This window comes from Pituophis catenifer, unplaced genomic scaffold (genome assembly GCF_029215685.1).
Source record: "Pituophis catenifer annectens isolate HBS135680 unplaced genomic scaffold, rPitCat1.0.hap2 SCAF_4, whole genome shotgun sequence".
NCBI classification, from domain to species: domain Eukaryota; kingdom Metazoa; phylum Chordata; class Lepidosauria; order Squamata; family Colubridae; genus Pituophis; species Pituophis catenifer.
This window is the reverse complement of record NW_027256884.1, coordinates 130,151,644-130,168,968: the sequence shown is the minus strand read 5'-3', so window position 1 is coordinate 130,168,968 and position 17,325 is coordinate 130,151,644. Positions and strand designations below refer to the sequence as shown.

The 17,325-nt window shown below is 47.0% G+C and overlaps 1 protein-coding gene across 1 annotated transcript; it reads left to right on the top strand.

Annotated features, from left to right (window-relative positions):
* The first annotated feature begins 3,687 nt into the window (after positions 1-3,687).
* LOC139317159 (sialidase-3-like) lies at positions 3,688-6,902 on the top strand. Its single transcript, XM_070944116.1, has 2 exons — positions 3,688-3,888; positions 5,846-6,902. The coding sequence occupies exons 1-2, from the start codon at positions 3,688-3,690 to the stop codon at positions 6,836-6,838; spliced, it is 1,194 nt and encodes a 397-aa protein (XP_070800217.1). The 3' UTR covers positions 6,839-6,902.
* The last annotated feature ends 10,423 nt before the right edge of the window (positions 6,903-17,325 follow it).

The following is a 17,325-nucleotide window of genomic DNA, read 5'->3' as shown; positions in this document are numbered from 1 at the left end:
TCCAAAAGCAGGGGGAGCTCAGGGAGTCGCACATGTATGTGCGGGGCGCGGGGGGGCATTGACTTATGGATTTGGGCACATGCATGCACGACACCCCACCCACACTCCCCCTCCTTTTGGCACATGACGGCAAAAGTTAGCCAACACTGATGTGCTATTGCTATTTGTGCAAAGTGCAATAAATAACGTTTATTAATAAACCGAATTAAAGAGTAATGGAAAAAGGCAAAACCTCATTAGGATAAATATTTCTGCATCTTTAACTTTTTTTGTTCTTATTTTATCGGCTGTTAAACATCATATTTTTAAATTTAGAGACAAATTTTAAAAAAGAATGTTCCAGTCAAACGGAAGATATAGTTAATAAAGTTTTGTTGAAATTTTGGTTCAAAATTGCATCGGCACTAAAAATAGCGGCTTATGACCAGTCCTCGCACTTACGACCGTTGCAGCATCCCCATGGTCACATGATCAGAATTCAAGCTCTTGGCAACTGGTATCCATCCATAGGTGATCCTCAGTTTACAGCAGTACATTTAGTGACTGTCCCAAGTTACAACAGCACTGAAACAGTATTTTATGTCCGCTTTTCAAACTTACGACCGTTGCAGCATCCCCAGGGTCCTTTTAATTCAAAATTCAGACTCTTGGCAACTGACTCAACGTTTATGACGGTCGCAGCGTCCTGGGGTCACGCGATCCCCTTTTGCGACCTGCCAAGCAAAATCAACAAGGAAGTCAGATTCGTTTTAACAACCGTGTTGCTAACTTAAGCCACTGCAGTCATTCCCTTAAGAAGAAAGGCAGTGGGGGGATTCAGCCGGTTCGCAGCACTTCGGGAGAACCGGTTGTTAACTTTCTGATCAGTTTGGTGAACTGGTTGTCGGAAGAAATAATTAGGGCAGAGAACCGGTTGTTAAATTATTTGAATCCCACCACTGAAGAAAGGTCTTAAAATGGGGCAAAGCGCACTTAAACATCTCGCCTAACGACAGAAAAATTTGGGCTCTGTGGCGGTCGTAGATCGAGGACTGCCTGTACCAGGCTCAGCACTTACAGCACCTCGAGCGGCCGCTAGGGGGCAACAAGCGAGGTTTCTCTGGATTCCATAAGGCCACATCAGCTTTCGGCAACCGCGGCCCCTGTGTCTACGCGTCAGTCTGGCGCACGTGTGTATGGTGCACGCGTGCAGAACGTTCTTCTCTGGAGGTGCCTGGCGGCTCCTCCTCCCCCATAAAACCCTTTTCATATTAGAATTATAGCCTTTATTATCAGAATGAAAATACGTTCTGTGTTGCATAAGAGCGTAGCAAACTGCCGATCTTTGCAGCTGCAAAACGGGCTGCATTTCAATGAAACGCATCACTTGCATCAGTCGAGGTTTTGCTACCGTGGATTGTGCACGAGCAGTAGCCGCCGGATTTCTGCCTTGCGCCCACCCATCCATCCATCCCTCTGCCGATCCACTCGCCCCGCCTTTGCTTTCGTTGTTTTCAATCTCAAACCATTTGGCGATGCGCTGCGAGATGAGGCTGGCGCCCGCGGGCACCCAAACGGCCTCCATCCCTGCCCCACCCCGGTAACTCCCTAACTCTGGAGCAGGAAGGTGGGGCCGGGTGGGAGTCGCACCTCAATCCGGCTGACCAGGGCTGCCGGGGGAGGAGCGGAGGAGGAGGAGGAGGAGGGGACCGGGGGGGGGGGGGAGTTCCGGGGTTGCCGATCCTCGCGCCGAGCGCTTGCAAGCAGGGGCCGCGAATCCGCAGTGCTGTGAGTTGAGGGGCGCGGAAGGAGGGGGGGAAACCCCGGGGGAGGGGCAATCCTGGGGGGAGAGGGAGTCCTGGGGAGGGGGGGTCCAGGGGGAGGGGGGAAAGGGAAACCGGGGGTGGGGAATGCCGAGGGGAGGGGGAATGCCTGGGAGGGGGTAATCCTGGGGGAGGGGGAGTCCTGGGGAAGGGTGTCCAGGGGGAGGGGGGAAAGGGAAACCTGGGGTGGGGGTGGGGAATGGGGAATGCCGAGGGGAGGGGGAATGCCTGGGAGGGGGTAATCCTGGGGGAGGGGGAGTCCTGGGGAGGGGGGGTCCAAGGGGAGGGGGGAAAGGAAAACCTGGGGGGAATGGGGAATGCCGAGGGGAGGGGGAATGCCTGGGAGGGGGAGTCCTGGGGAGGGGGGGGTCCAAGGGGAGGGGGGAAAGGAAAACCTGGGGGGAATGGGGAATGCCGAGGGGAGGGGGAAGGCCTGGGAGGGGGAGTCCTGGGGAGGGGAGGTCCAAGGGGAGGGGGGAAAGGAAAACCTGGGGGAAATGGGGAATGCCAAGGGGAGGGGGAATGCCTGGGGAGGAGGGTCCTGGCGCAAGCATGGCCCCCAATTGCAGAAAGCTACTTTGGCCTCCTTCCATGGGGTGGAGGCCACTGCTCTCCCCCCTCATCCCCCCCCACATCCCACCATCTCTCCCTTCTCCACACACACCCCCATGGATGGTTGGAAGGAAAAGGAGGTCCCCCTTTCCAGCCCCCCCCTTCCCTACATTTAGGGTATTCTGGCTTAGATAGACACCCGCCATTCAGGGGCCCTCCCCTATCTTCCTCTTCCCTCCCCCCCACCCTCCCGCACCCCCACAGCAGGAAGAAAGCCCCAAATGCTGGCAGCAATAGAATAAGCCCGTTATGAAACCGTTAGCCAGGCAGGAAATTAAAAAAAAAAATAAATTCTGATGAAGACACTTTTCTGAAATGCAGGGGCTCGCTTTAACAGATAAATAAATAAATAGATAAATTAAAATATGTTTCTCAGCCCTGGCAATATTAATAATTAATTAATAATTAACATTAATTCAATTCAATAAATAAAGAAATAAATAAATAAAGAAAGAAATAAAGAAATAAAGAAATAATAGAATTTATTGGCCAAGTGTGATTGGACACACAAGGAATTTGTCTCTGGTGCTTAAGCTCTCAGTGTACATAAAAGAAAAGATACATCCGTCAAGAATCATAAGGTGCAACACTTAATGATAGTCATAGGTTACTAAATAAGCAATCGAATCATATTAAGAAACAGTCAATATAAATTGTAAGGATCCCAGCAACGAGGTTACAGTCATACAGTCATAAGTGGGAGGAGATGGGTGATAGGAAGGATGAGAAGATTAATAGTAATGCAGACTTAGTGAATAGTTTGACAGTGTTGAGGGAATTATTAGTTTAGCAGAGTGATGGCGTTCGGGAAAAAACTGTTCTTGTGTCTAGTTGTTCTGGTGTGCAGTGCTCTATAGCGGCGTTTTGAGGGTAGGAGTTGAAAGAGTTGGTGTCCAGGATGCGAGGGGTCTGTAAATATTTTCCCAGCCCTCTTTATGGCTTCTTGAATGCGAAGCGAAACGTCTTCAAAGAAGAACCAGAAAATCCAGTTGCCTCTTGAAAAAGCACCTTTGGGGCAAACCCTGAATTACAGCTATTCTCTTCTATGGAAGTGCCTGTTTCTCCTGTTTCTTTTTTAGCGGCCGCCTTTTGCCTAACCTCAGGGACTTGAAGATGGGTGGACTTCCATTCCCAGAATTCGCTAGGCTAGGGAATTCTGGGAGTTGACGTCCACCTACCTTAAGCTCCTCAACAGGGCTGGAGCTTAGAAATGTTGGCTTGATTTGATGTCCCTTTTTTTCCCCCTCCTAGAATTTTCCCGTCTCCAGAGAAGATGGCGGAGACTTCGGAGGTCTCTGAAAAGGTGACCCTCTTCCGCCAAGAGGGGGGCCTCACTTACCGCATCCCTGCTCTGTTCTACCTGTCTTCAGAGTCCACCTTTCTGGCCTTTGCGGAGGAACGCACCTCACCCCAGGACGAAGACGCCAAGTTTCTAGTGATGCGACGTGGCCAGAAAGAGGGCCTGTCCGTGAAGGTAACCCTGCAGCCCCAAAGTAGCCATGATTCCCAATTCACTACCTCTGTTCATTATACCTCCCACCTTTCAGGTGGATTCAGGGCACCCCATACATTGTCTTTCTGCCCCATGTCATACTATGGCTGTGTGCACACAACTGCTTGAACCAGACTAGCAAATATTCTATTCTATTTTTTTTTTAAAGATTCTAGTCCTCATGATTCCCAAACAGGACCCAATCAATCAATGGAAGAAGGGAATATTGTGTCCCACATTCAGCAAGTTTTGGCCATTGTCTGTTCTGTCTCTGTCTCACACACGAACACAAACAGATAGCCAGGGGTTAAATAAAACTGGCAGACAACAAATTCTTTCGATAAGAGGCTTGGCAGCAACCCAGTAGCTGCTTGCCAAGAACTTTACTCATAGAGGGAGGGGTTGTTCCTCCGACAGATAAACCCAAACAAGATACACACAGGTCAGGAATTGTCAAGTCCAGTCCGTATTAAATCCAAGGCAGATAACGCTGTTTCAAAAATACAATGTGACTCGCTAGTAGTTAGTTTTGTCCGTCACAGAGTCTGAATGGCCACCTCACCCCCTTTTATCCCGTGAGGGGTGTGGTCCAGTGACTCAGCCTAATCTCTGGCACGCCTCCTCTTCTGCTGCGCACGCCTGTCTCTCCGACGCTGGTATGGATCCAGCCAAGACTTATCTCCGTCACTGTCCGACTGTGAGGAGATACCTGGCTCCTGACCAATCTCTTCTCCTTCGGGAGACACCTGAGGCATTGCCAGAGAGGAGGGTCCTGGAGAGGGAGGCCTGGCCAACTCCTCTCCTTCATGTTCAGAGCCTTCTCCCTCCGATAACACAGGCTCAGGTAACGGAGCCACAACATTGTCAACTCCCTGTATGGGTAGTCCTCGACTTATGGCCACAATTGAACCCAACATTTCCATTGCTGAGTGAGATAATTGTTCATTGAGTTTTGCCCCATTTTACAGCCTGTCTTGCCACAATTATTAAGCAAACCACTGCAGTTGTTAAATTAGTAACACAATTGTTAAGTGAATCCCCATTGACTTCGCATGTCAGGAGGTCGCAAAAGGAGATCACGTGACCCCGGGACACGGTGACCGTCATAAATATGAGTCAGTTGCCAAATATCTGAATTTTGATCACTTGATGGTGGGGATGCTGCAAAGGTCGTAACTCTGAAAAACGGTCATATGTCACTTTTTTCAGTGCTGTTGTAACTTCGAACAGTCACTAAACGAATTGTTATAAGTCGAGGACTGCCTGTATTAGGGATTTAGCTCAGTGCATATACCCAGCTGGTATCCAAACCATAATGTGTAGCTAGCTTAGTGTTGTGCATGAATTAGAATCCTGCAGCTTGTACACAAACTGTGCCTTACAGCTTCGTGTTGTGGGGTCCTTGATGCTCCCCTGAGCTTGCATGACTTAGAACACTGTGGCTTCACTGCATAACTGGGTTTAAAACAAAACATGGTTTAGTGCAGGAGTCTGCAACCTTAAACACTCAAGAGAGCCATTTGGACCCGTTTCCCACAGAAAAGAAAACACCGGGAGCCACAAAAGCCTTCCTGTGCCTGACTATTACTTGAGCAGCCAAAAAACTAGCATATGTAGTCGAATTAAACGTTCTGTTTTCTTCTGAAACTTTTCTTTTCTTGGACTTATCCATGGTTGGCCTACCAGGGGTTGAAAAACTCAATAAATCGCGTGCCGGCGGGTGTCGCACATTGGCGGTTGTGACACATATTGAGTGACCAAGCCGCAGCAGAGGGGTGAAAGAGCCACATGCAGCTCCAGAGCCGCAGGTTGCTGACTCTTGGTTTAGTGCAAAAGAGCTATAATAGGTCCCAGGTCTTTTCTCTCTCTTTGCCAAAGAAAGCTGATTAGGATTTGCTGGGACAATTTCACATCTGACTATTTTGTATTTTCTCTCTAGTGGGGCCCCCTGCAGATTCTGGAGACCGCGGTTCTACCCAAATATCGCACCATGAATCCATGTCCAGTGTACAATGCAAAGGAAGGCACCATTTTCCTGTTCTTCATCTGTGTTCTCGACCACATCACCAACACACACCAGATCTGGACGAGCAAAAATGTCACCAGGCTGGGCTACATCTTCAGCAAAGATGGTGGACGCACCTGGAGCCCAATGACGGACTTGACCGAACAAGTGATTGGAAAAGATGTGAACAACTGGGCCACATTTGCCGTGGGACCGGGCCACGGAGTGCAGCTGAGCTCTGGGCGGCTGCTCGTCCCAGCTTACGCTTATTACATCCACACACGTCTGTTTGGACACGCGCTCTGCTGTGGCACCAAACCTCACTCCTTCGCCTTCTACAGCGACGACGGCGGGAAGACATGGCAGAAGGGCCACCTCCAAAAACCACTGCAGGCATCGGAGTGCCAATTGGCAGAGTTGGTGGACCGGAATAATAGCCCGGTGTTATACTGTAACGCCCGCAGCCATGACCGATACCGTCTTGAGGTCTTCAGCAAAGACGGTGGATGCCTCTTTGAAGCCCCCTTCCGATCTCGGAAACTGCAGGAATCACCCCATGGTTGTCAAGGTAGCGTGGTGAGTTTTCCTTCACCACAACTGGGGTCTGAATCTTCCTTAGCCTCCTCAAAGACCCCCAAATCGTGGCTGATCTTCTCCCATCCCACCAACCGAAAGAGACGTGCAGATCTGGGCATCTATTTGAACCCTTGTCCATTGGAGGAAAATTCCTGGAAGACACCCTGGATCTTGAACACGGGACCCAGTGCCTACTCAGACTTGGCTGTTTGCACAGGGGAAGATCCAGTCTTCTTCGGCTGCTTGTTCGAATGTGGAGTATCGACGCCCTACGAAGAGATCGCCTTCCAGTTGTTCAGTGGTGAAAAACTCCTGAAAATTCAGAAAGCATCCTCTGCAGGAAAGAATTAACTTTCTACAAGCCTGGGCCACTTTGGAAAAAGTGCAAAGAAGAGCAACTAAGATGATTAAAGCAGTGGTGAAAGGTAAAATTTGTTACTACCGGTTCTGTGGGCGTGGCTTGGTGAGGGGGGTGGGTAATGTGACTGGGAGGGTGTGGCCAACTTTTTTTTTTTTTTTACTTTTAAAAGCATTTTTTCTACAACCTTAAGAGGTTGCAGAAAAACATGCTTTTAAAAGCCTCTGACGATCCCAGCTGAGCCACGCGATCAGAGGCTTTTTTTTTTTTACTTTTAAAAGCATGTTTTCGGCCAAAGAGGTTGTAGAAAAAATGCTTTTTAAAAGAAAAAGAAAGCCTCTGATGATCGCGTGGCTCAGCTGGGCAATGGGGGTGGGGGCCAGGGATTTTTGCTACCAGTTCTCTGAATCACCTGCTGCCATCGTTACCAGATTGGGCAGTCCAGTCCGAACTGGGAGCATTTCACCTGTGGATTAAAGGCCTGGAGACAAAAATATGTGAGCAATGGTAGCAGGATTTGGGTTTGGCTAGTCTAGAAAAAAGAAGGACCAGGGGAGACATGATAGCAGTCTTCCAGTATTTGAGGGGCTGCCACAAAGAAGAGGGGCTCAACCTGTTCTCCAAAGCCCCTGAAGGCAGGACAAGAAGCAACGAATGGAAACTCATCAAGGAGCCTTGGTAGTACAGTGGTTTAATGCACCCTGTAATTAACACAGCTGCCTGCAATTTCTGCAGGTTCGAATCTTACCAGGCTCAAGGTTGACTCAGCCTTCCATCCTTTCTAAGGTAGGTTAAATGAGGACCCAGTTTGTGGGGGCAATAAGCTGACTTTGTATAAATATACAAAAAGTATGAAGGCTATTGCTTAACGCATTATAAGCCGCCCTGAGTCTCCGGAGAAGGGCGGCATATAAATCAAATAAAAAGAAAAAGAAAAAGAAAAGGAGAGAAGCAACCTGGAATTAAGGAGAAACTTCCTAACAGTGAGGACAATTAACCAGTGGAACAGACATTGCTTACCGGAACGTCCCTTCTCGGCGCGCTGCTTGGAGAATCCAAAGCGTTGGTAATCAATGGAGTGTTTTCCAGAGACTGAGTGTATGTTCCTTTAAATTTTTTGCCTTGGTTCCGCCTCCTTCGCTCGGCTGGTGTCAGTTTTGTTCACGAAGATGGAAGAAGCAGAATAACGAAGATAAGGCGGGAGGACCCGGACTCAGGATGCAAGGTACAGGGTGGGTTGGATTCTCCAGCAGTGTGCCGAGAAGAGACGTTCAGGTAAGCAACGTCCATTCTCCAGGACGCTGCTTGGAGAATCCAAAGCGTGGTATATACCCAAGCAAGTGCTATCAGGGGGGACAGCAGGAAGGTCCAGGCCGGCCGCCACAGATGTGACAGATTGAAGAACACAGCGACCAAAGGATGCTTCTGCCGATGCGAAGGTATCAACTTTATAATGTCTAATGAACGGAGACAGTGTCGTCCAAGTGGCTGCTCTGCAGATCTCTAACACTGAGGCCTGAGTAGCCCAAGCTGCGGTAGTAGAGGCACTCCTCGTTGAGTGAGGAACAATCCGACCGGGCGGTGGTTTACCATGTAGTGCGTAAGTCTTGCATATGCAAGCTTTCAGCCATCTCCCTATGGTTGCAGAGGAGACCTTTTGTCCTAATGAAGCCAGGAGGAAGGAAACGAACAAGGCTTCGGAGCGGCGAAAGGCAGCTGTACGCCTGATGTAGCGACGGAGAGCCCTCTGCACATCCAAAGTGTGCCACTGTTCTTCGGAGGGATGCCTTGGGTTGGGGAAGAAATCTGGGAGGACCAGTTCCTGCGCCCGGTGAAACAGTGAATTAATTTTTGGCAAAAAAGAGGGGTCCATCCGCAGTACGACCCGATTAGGGTGGAAGACGTACAGGTCACTCCTCGCTGACAAGGCAGCCAGCTCTGAGATCCAAGGTGCAGATGTTATCGCGATCAAGAAGGCAACCTTGAGGGTCAAGAGACGGAGCCCAGTTGACCCTAACGGCTCGAAAGGCGGCAATGTAAGTGCCTGGAGCACCAGTGGAAGACTCCACGTGGGGTACTGGTGCACCGCCGGAGGTCGCAGGTTGGAGGCGCCTCGGAGGAAGCAGCGAATCTGCGGATTCCGAGAGAGAGGGCTGTCATGGTGAGCAGAAAGGACCGTGTCCAGGGCTGCAACATGCCGGCGCAGTGTGCTGGGAGCTAGACCCTTATTGAAGCCAGCGTGGAGGAAGTCCAAGACCTCTGAGATGGAAGCAGAGATAGGGTCAGTATGTTTGGTGGCGCACCAAGCGCAAAAGGAGCGCCAGGTAGCCTTGTATATTCTAGACGTAGAAGGCCGCCTGGAGGCCTGGATGATGGAAATCACCCCCACTGAGAGGTCCTGTAACTGGTGAAGCCAGATGAGTGAGGCCCGGTTAAAGAACGAGGCCGAGGTAATGGCCCTGATGGCCCAAGCGGCCGCTTGGTGATTTTTACGTAAGAGGAGTTCCGCCTTCCTATCCTCGTTGCGCAAACCGTCCGCAACATCATTAGTAAAGAGAGAAGAAGATGTCAATTGGGCCACAGGAGCATCCACAGAAGGTAAATTTAACATGCCCTGCAGATTAGGAGCGGAGCAATATAGTCATTTATCCAGGCCATTGGGAGCTGGCAGGGACCCTGGAAGATCCCAAGGCCGCTGAATGACTTCCGAAAATAATTGAGGACAAGGTATGAATTCCTGCGTAGACGCTTGAACGTTGAACAGGCCGTCAGATGGAAACTGAGAAGTGGATGCCGTCTGTTGGTCCGAAGGTGTTGCCAGGTTGGTTGAAACCTTGGCCTTATGCAGCAACGATTTAAACAAAGATGGACGAAAAAGTCTGATAAGGGGTGGCCGATCTGGCAAAAGGCCTTCGTCCTCAGAAAATTCTGAGAGGCGATGTTCGTCGTCCTCCCAATCTGATTCATCGCTGTGATCATAGTCATGGCCATAATCATAGGTCTGGTAGTGGCCCGAAGGAGCTGCAGCCTGAGGCTGGTCCGGTGGCTCTGCGGCCGCAGGCTGAGTAGCAGGTAAGGATCCGGAAGCAAGGAGCCTAGATACAGTCTCCGCCACGATAGACTGCACGTCCAAGGGCAGGTTGGAATGCTAACCCTCCACTGGGCGGAGCCCCGCGGCAGTGGGAGTAAAGGTAGCCTCAGGCTTGGGTCGTGGAACAGGCCCCTGGGATGGAGGTGGTGGCAGTGGCTGAGGAGGCGACATAGCTGAGGGTCCTTGACCAGTGTTGTCAGCCGTGCGATGAATAGACCTGTCGCTGCAGTCAGTGGAAGGAACCTTCTCGTGTTGTGAGGGAGGTTCAGGACCAGGCTCAGAAGAAGCTGGCACTGGTGCAGGTGACTGAAAGCAGTGCCTTTTGATGGGCCAGTTCAAACTGGCGCTCCAGAGCCCGATGTCTGCGCTGCTCATCCCTGTTCTTAGAGGAGCAACGTTTGGGAGGCAGAGAGTCAGGTGCAGAAGGTGGGGCCGAAGTCGCCTTAGCAGACCAGGATCTGGAAGAGGTCAATTTCTTGGGCTGCATAGACACAGGAGGTGACTGGTCGTCGGAATGTTCGCAGTCTGAGGATAGGTCCATGTCCGCCATTGTAGACTGCTAGGACCGTCAACTATATACAATCGATGAAGAGGGTTTTTTTTTTTTAATTTAAATTAACAGGAACTGAACAGATGTAATGCCCTGTGTAGCAATAGCCGCCGAATGGGAAGGGTCTACTGCCCGACCGTAGTCAAGGCTCTGGCGCAAGCTTGAAGAAACTAGAATTCAATGGGCCAAGAGAATGACAGATATGCCCTCTGCGCCAGAGCAACACGGAGCGCCTGCGCGATAACTTGTATGGCGCAATGGCGGGAAGAACCGTTAATAACTGCAGGGGCGCTGTGGTTGAAAATATGCAATGGCGTCCGCCTCGGCATAAACTGCGGCTGCATGGGACGGCAAATGCAGAAAAGTCGTCAGCGGGAAGAAAAAGGGCAGCCCAGAACCCAGCAGCCGATCTGGCGATATTAAAACGGCTGCGATGTCCAAGGGCTCACAAGCTGAGTCGCTGTCTCAAGTATGGTCAGCTCAGAGGCTGCACACGTTGCCACCGGCACCCGATGTGAACGGCGGTTTTAAAATGGCGGCAGTGGGAAAATCACCTCAGCGCCGCCGGATTCAATTGAGGCCAATTGGCTAAGGGCTTCCCCTAGCCGCAAAACCTCGCCTCTGCCTTCGTTCAGTCAGCGTTCTAGGAATAGGTTCCAAATTGCGCTCCGAGCCAGGAGCTTAGAAATCGTAGCGAAGTTGAGATGGAGGTAAATGCAATCCAATATGAGAGGGAATCCTGACCTCTCGCAATCACAATCAGTCACGTCAGCAAGGCACTTGGCTTCAGGCTGAACAGACTAAACAGTAATAGAGTATGTTCCAGCCGGTAGCAGGGACTCTGAAGCCGCCAGTAAAATTGGTAGAATTCAATTAATGGCGGTGGTGGTCGTGGCGGCAAGCCGGGAACCAACGCTCCCACCGGCGGCTGTAATTAATAGATATGTCCCAGCCAGGACAGAGCCCTTAGGTGGCTCAAAGAGGCGGGCCGAAGCCCGAACGACTCACCACCTTCTTCTAAGTCACAACAGTCCAGAACAATAGGAAATGAAAGGCGAAGACAAAATCCAAGATAGACTTGATGTAAGCAGAACCAAAGCGTTGAAATGCAATAGAAAATTCTCCAGAGCAAGCCAAAGTTTAGTCTCTTCAGCTCCACTGAGTGAATAAAAACTGACACCAGCCGAGAGAAGGAGGCGGAACCAAGGCAAAAAATTTAAAGGAACATACACTCAGTCTCTGGAAAACACTCCATTGATTACCCACGCTTTGGATTCTCCAAGCAGCACGCTGGAGAACAGCTTGCCACCAAGAAGTTATGGGTGCTCCATCACTGGAGGCTTTTAAGCAGAGGCTGGACAGTCACTTGTCTGAAATGGTATAGGGTTTCTTGCTTGAGCAGGGGGTTGGACTAGAAGACCTCCAAGGTCCCTTCCAGCTCTATTTTGATTCTCTGCACAAATGCACAGGCCCGAACCCCCCAAATGCGATGTGCGTGCAGGCCCCACGCATTCACCCTGCCCCATGCATGTGTGCACCCCTGCGCATGCACGCTCCCCCATATGCCACACACCCACGCATGCATCCATGGGGCCCCCACATGCACCTCATCCCCCAGCACATGCGCTGCAGAGACCTGAAGACCAGTTGGTCGGAGGGAGACGCATGTGCAGCAGAGCTGATCTGCAGCGACGGCTCGCGTGCCCACAGAGAGGGCGCTGCGTGCTACCTCTGGCACACGTGCCATAGGTTCTAGACAGTGGTTATAGATACATTTGTATTTTGCCCTCTCCCCCTAAAGTTACATCATAATTTCCTTCTTTCATTAACGTACTACGTTTTCTAATCTTCAGAAACATTTATTTTTTCTTCTTTTTTTTCTTCAGCAAAATGTCCATATTTTGCAGCCACTGATAAATGTTGTTGTTGATCTTTTTCTAAATCAGTTTTTCCGCCTCTGCTAGTTCCGTCATCTTCATCAGCCGTTCCTCCGTTCTGGAAATTTCAGAATCTTTCCATTCCTGCAGATATGAATAGCCTCACAGCAATAATCATATTAAAATGATTATTTAATATCTTCCTTGACTCTTTTCTAACTGGCTGTCCATCAGCCACCACAAGAAAGTAATCTGATTTCATTTGAATGTTGATCTTGAAAACTTTATTTATAAAGTAATAAAAGATGAGATAAAAATTAATGAATATGTCTTTGAAACCAGAAATTTCTAAGATCTAGGGAGAATAACGGGGTTTGAAATAGTTAAAAAGGTTAAGTATCTAGGAGTATATATTGCAGCCTCAAACACGAAACTGTTTAAAAATAATTATGAAGCTCTTTGGCAAAAAGTACAAAAAGAAATGGAAAATTGGAAAAAGCTACAACTATCATTACTGGGAAGGATAGCAGCAATAAAAATGAAAGTACTACCTCGGTTTTTATTTTTGTTTCAAATGATATCAGTGCTTAAGAAAGATGGAAATCTGATGGAATGGCAGAAAGGGGTTAATACTTTCATCTGGGGTGGGAAGAAACCAAGAATGAAACTGAAAATTATACAGGATATATGTGAGAGAGGAGGTCTTAAAATGCCTAATTTAAGATTGTATTATGAAGCAGCTGCTTTATCACAAATTAGTGATTGGTTTAACTTAACTGAACAAAGAATATTAAACATAGAAGGTTTTTATATGTTTTTTTATTTGTTATATGGATGGCATGCTTATCTGTTATATGAAAAAAAAGTGGATAAAGTGTTTAAGGGTCATATACTTAGAAATGCGTTGTTGAGGGTTTGGAAAAAGTACCAATCTAAGTTAAATTATAAGATACTCATATGGGCAAATCCCAGACATGCAATAGAAAATATAAGTATAGAGCAAAAAACAGAGGTGATTACTTATAAAGAGCTTCTTCTTTTGGAAACGGGTAAGTTGCAACTGAAATCTTTAGATGAATTAAAAGAAGAAGGGATAATTTATACTTGGTTTCAGTATGGTCAGCTTCAAGCTAGATGGAGGGAAGATCAAAAAATTGGTGTTATGCAAAATGAGGAAAATCTGGTGAAACAGATTAGAGATCAAAGTCAGATGCATATTAAAAGGTTGTATAATGCATTATTGGAAATAGATTTAGAAACGGAATTGGTTAAGGATTGTATGATAAAATGGGCACAAAACTTTCAGGAACCAGTGATGATGGAAACGTGGGAAAAGATTTGGGTCAGAAATGTTAAATTTACGCAAGCACAAAATTTGAGAGAGAATTTTTATAAAATGTTTTATAGATGGCACTTAGATCCTAAAAAATTATCATGTATGTACTCGAATTTGCAAGCTAAATGTTGGAGATGTGAATGTAATGATGCAACCTATTATCATATATGGTGGACCTGTAAGAAAATCAAGGTATTTTGAATAAAAATTTGGTGGGTGATGCAGAATATTCTGAAAAGAAGGTTGAAATTTACTCCTCAATTGTTCCTATTGGGTATAACGACGGATTGTACAGTATCAGAGACTAAATTGATTTTGAACTTAGTATCAGCAGCTAGGCTGTTGGTAGCGCAATATTGGAAGAAGGACTCTTTGCCCACTATTGAAGAGTGGATACTGAAAGTAACGAACTTAGCAGAAATGGCGAAAATCTCAGCGTACCTGAAGGACTATACACAAGAAAGATACGTATTGGAATGGAGAAGATGGATTGATTATATTCAAAATAAGTATCAGACAAGAAAATATCAAATAGCTTATGAATGAATGTTAAGTATTAGAAGTATTATGTTATCTATAGTGGAGTTAAGGTTTCAGGGGGGGAGTTAGTAGTCTGAGGATAAGTAGGTTAATCTATCTTATGATAGTTAAATGAAATATCTTGTATTTTGCCCTAGGAAGTCTGGGGGGGAGGGTGGGATGAGGGGAGGGAAAGGGTGGGGGGAATATGGGGGGGAAGAAAATTCTTTTTTTTCTGTAAAACTTTTCAATAAAAAAAAAAGAAACCAGAAATTTCTCTCCCTTTTTTTTACGAATCCACCAAGCACAATAAAATGATTCCTAATATTTTCCATATTTCCAACATAATGTACCGACAGATGGTACATCATTTTTAAAAAGTTCCCCTTATAAAATGGGAATTTTTTTTTAAGTTACATAAAATAGATCATTCACATTCTATTCCCTGGAACAGAGACTTAACCCCATCTATTTAAGCCCCACGCTAGAAAGCAGGAGACCGTGAGTTCTAGTCCTGCCTTAGGCTGGGTGAAAACTGGCTGGGTGACTTTGGGTTAATCACCAGGTGACTGAGTTCTAGTCGCACCTTAACCATGAAAGCCACCTGGGTGGTTTTGGTCCAATCACCAGGAGACAGAGAGTTCTAGTCCTGCCTTAGACATGAAAGCTGGCTGGGTGACTGGGCCAATCACCAGGAGACAGAGAGTTCTAGTCCCGCCTAAGGCATGAAAGCTGGCTGAGTGACTTTAGCCAATCACCCTCTCTCAGCCCTGCCCACTTCACAGGGTTGTGGTTATAAGGAAAAGAGAAGGAGGAAGGTGTGTCAGACGTGTTCTCTGCCTTGGGTTATTTGTAAAAATTATAAAGGCAGGATGCAAATAAAATAAAAACCAGACTCCGGATGATACTTCAACCGCAAGGGAGTGAGAAACGGGCTAATAGCAAACTTGGAAGGAGAAAATAATCTTTTATAAGCGTAAAAATACCAACTTCCAACTTTAGCACCCCAGAAACCTGTTTTGCGAAGAGCTAAGGGAACTCAAAAGTGTAGGGAATGACTAGGGTGAACCTGAAGTACCACTACACAAAGGCAGATATTAATTTTGAAACTTGGCGACATGAAACTTAATTACTGGAGTGTACTGGTGGAAAGGTATAAGCTGTTCAGAGGAAACAGACCTAACAAAGGTGGAGTTGCATTATATATAAAATATCTCTACAGAAATCTACAAAACTGAGGATGAAAACCTAGAATCCCTATGGGTCAATATAAAAGGAAAAAAGAATGACATTGTTATAGGCGTAAACTACAGGCCACCCAACCGAGCAGAAGAAATAGATGAACTTTTTGCTAATCAACAAATGTATAAAGGATGGGATAGGAAGAGAACGAAGAGAACAATAGAATGTAGAGTAGAGTGGAATGAAAAGGAATAGGAATGACAATAGGAATAGGAATAGGAATAGAAATATTTATTGTTATTTATTTATTGGTTCGATTTATATGCCGCCCTTCTCTGGAGACTCAGGGCGGCTTACAATGCGTTAAGCAATAGCCTTCATACTTTTGTATATACCTGCTTAGTAGGGCTTTCGGGCCCCCTCCCCAAGCGGTGTTCTATTTTATACAAAGTCAGCTTATTGCCCTCACAATCCGGGTCCTCATTTTACCTACCTCGAACGGATGGAAGGCTGAGTCAACGTTGAGCCTGGTGAGATTTGAACTTGCAGTAATTGCAGGCAGCTGGTGTTACTTAACAGCACTTTAGTCTGCTGCGCCACCAAGGCTCCTCAAATAGAAATAGAAATAGAATATGGACTAGGAATAGAATTAGAAATTAGAATGGGATAGAATGGAATGGAATGGAATGGAATGGAATAGAATAGAAAATATGGAATAGAATAAAATAGCAATAGCAATAGCACTTAGACTTATATATCACTTTACAGTGCTTTACAGCCCTCTAAGCAGTTTACAGAGTCAGCCTCTTGCCCCCAACAATCTGGGTCCTCGTTTTACCGACTTTGGAAGGATGGAAGGCTCAGTTAACTCTGAGCTGGTTAAGATCTAACTATTGCAGAGTTAGCCTGCAATACTGCATTCTAACCATTGTGCACCATGGATGGATGGATGGATGCATGGATGGATGGATGGAAGGGAGGGAGGGAGAATAGGAAGAACAATAGCACTTAGACTTATATACCGCTTTACAGTGCTTTCCAGCCCTCTTTAAGCGATCTACAGAATCAGCCTCTTGCCCCCAACAATCAGGGCCTCATTTTGCACACCTCAGAAGGATGGAAGGCTGAGTCAACCTGGAGCCGGTAAGATTCAAACTGCCAAATTGCAGGCAGTCGGCAGCCTGCAGTACTGCATTCTAACCACTGCACCACCGCGGCTCTTATAGATCAGATCGGAGTAGAACCAAACCTAACCGAACAGAACAGAATAAACTTTATTGGCCAAGTGTGATCGGACACCCAAGGAATTTGTCCCTGGTACAATAAACTCTCAATGTATGTACAAGCAATAAGTGATAAATCATGATCATACACAACTAGAGCAAAAGCTGTACTAGACCTAATTCTTGCCAACAGAGGAGAAGTGATAGAGGGAGTTGAAGTTGCCGGAAGTTGGAGCGAGAGTGATTACATCACACTGGAATTCATGATAATGCAAACACAAGCAATAGAATATAATCCAACCAGGGTCTTCAACTTTAGAAAGAGAACTTTAGAAACCATCTGCAAAATTGTGGAATTTTAGTTTTGTCCGGGAAATTAATGCCTAGCATTGTCCGCCTATCAAGGCAACAGTCCCCACCTTCTTAGGTGCAAATATTAGGAACAGAGTTTAGAGAAGCCACACAATAGGAGGAAAGTTCGCATAGGGTGCTAAGGGTTCAAAATCTCCCAACAGAAGAGATGGGTCCAAAATGCAACTTTGCATCAGAATATTTGCTGGTCCGATCCGCCCATCCAGACAGAACCAGGTTGTAGGGAAAAAGATTCTTTGCAAGCAAATAGGATGGGCAGAAAAGGCAGCTGGTCTGCACGCTCGGGAAAAATGAAAACTGCACAATTAGCCAGTTTGGTGTATATACCAT

Excerpts from the sequence above, each read along its gene's own strand:
- LOC139317159 (XM_070944116.1), top strand. The coding sequence starts at position 3,688 with ATGGCGGAGACTTCGGAGGTCTCTGAAAAGGTGACCCTCTTCCGCCAA. Across the intron at positions 3,889-5,845 it reads AAGAGGGCCTGTCCGTGAAG|TGGGGCCCCCTGCAGATTCT; the intron begins GTAACCCTGCAG and ends TTTTCTCTCTAG.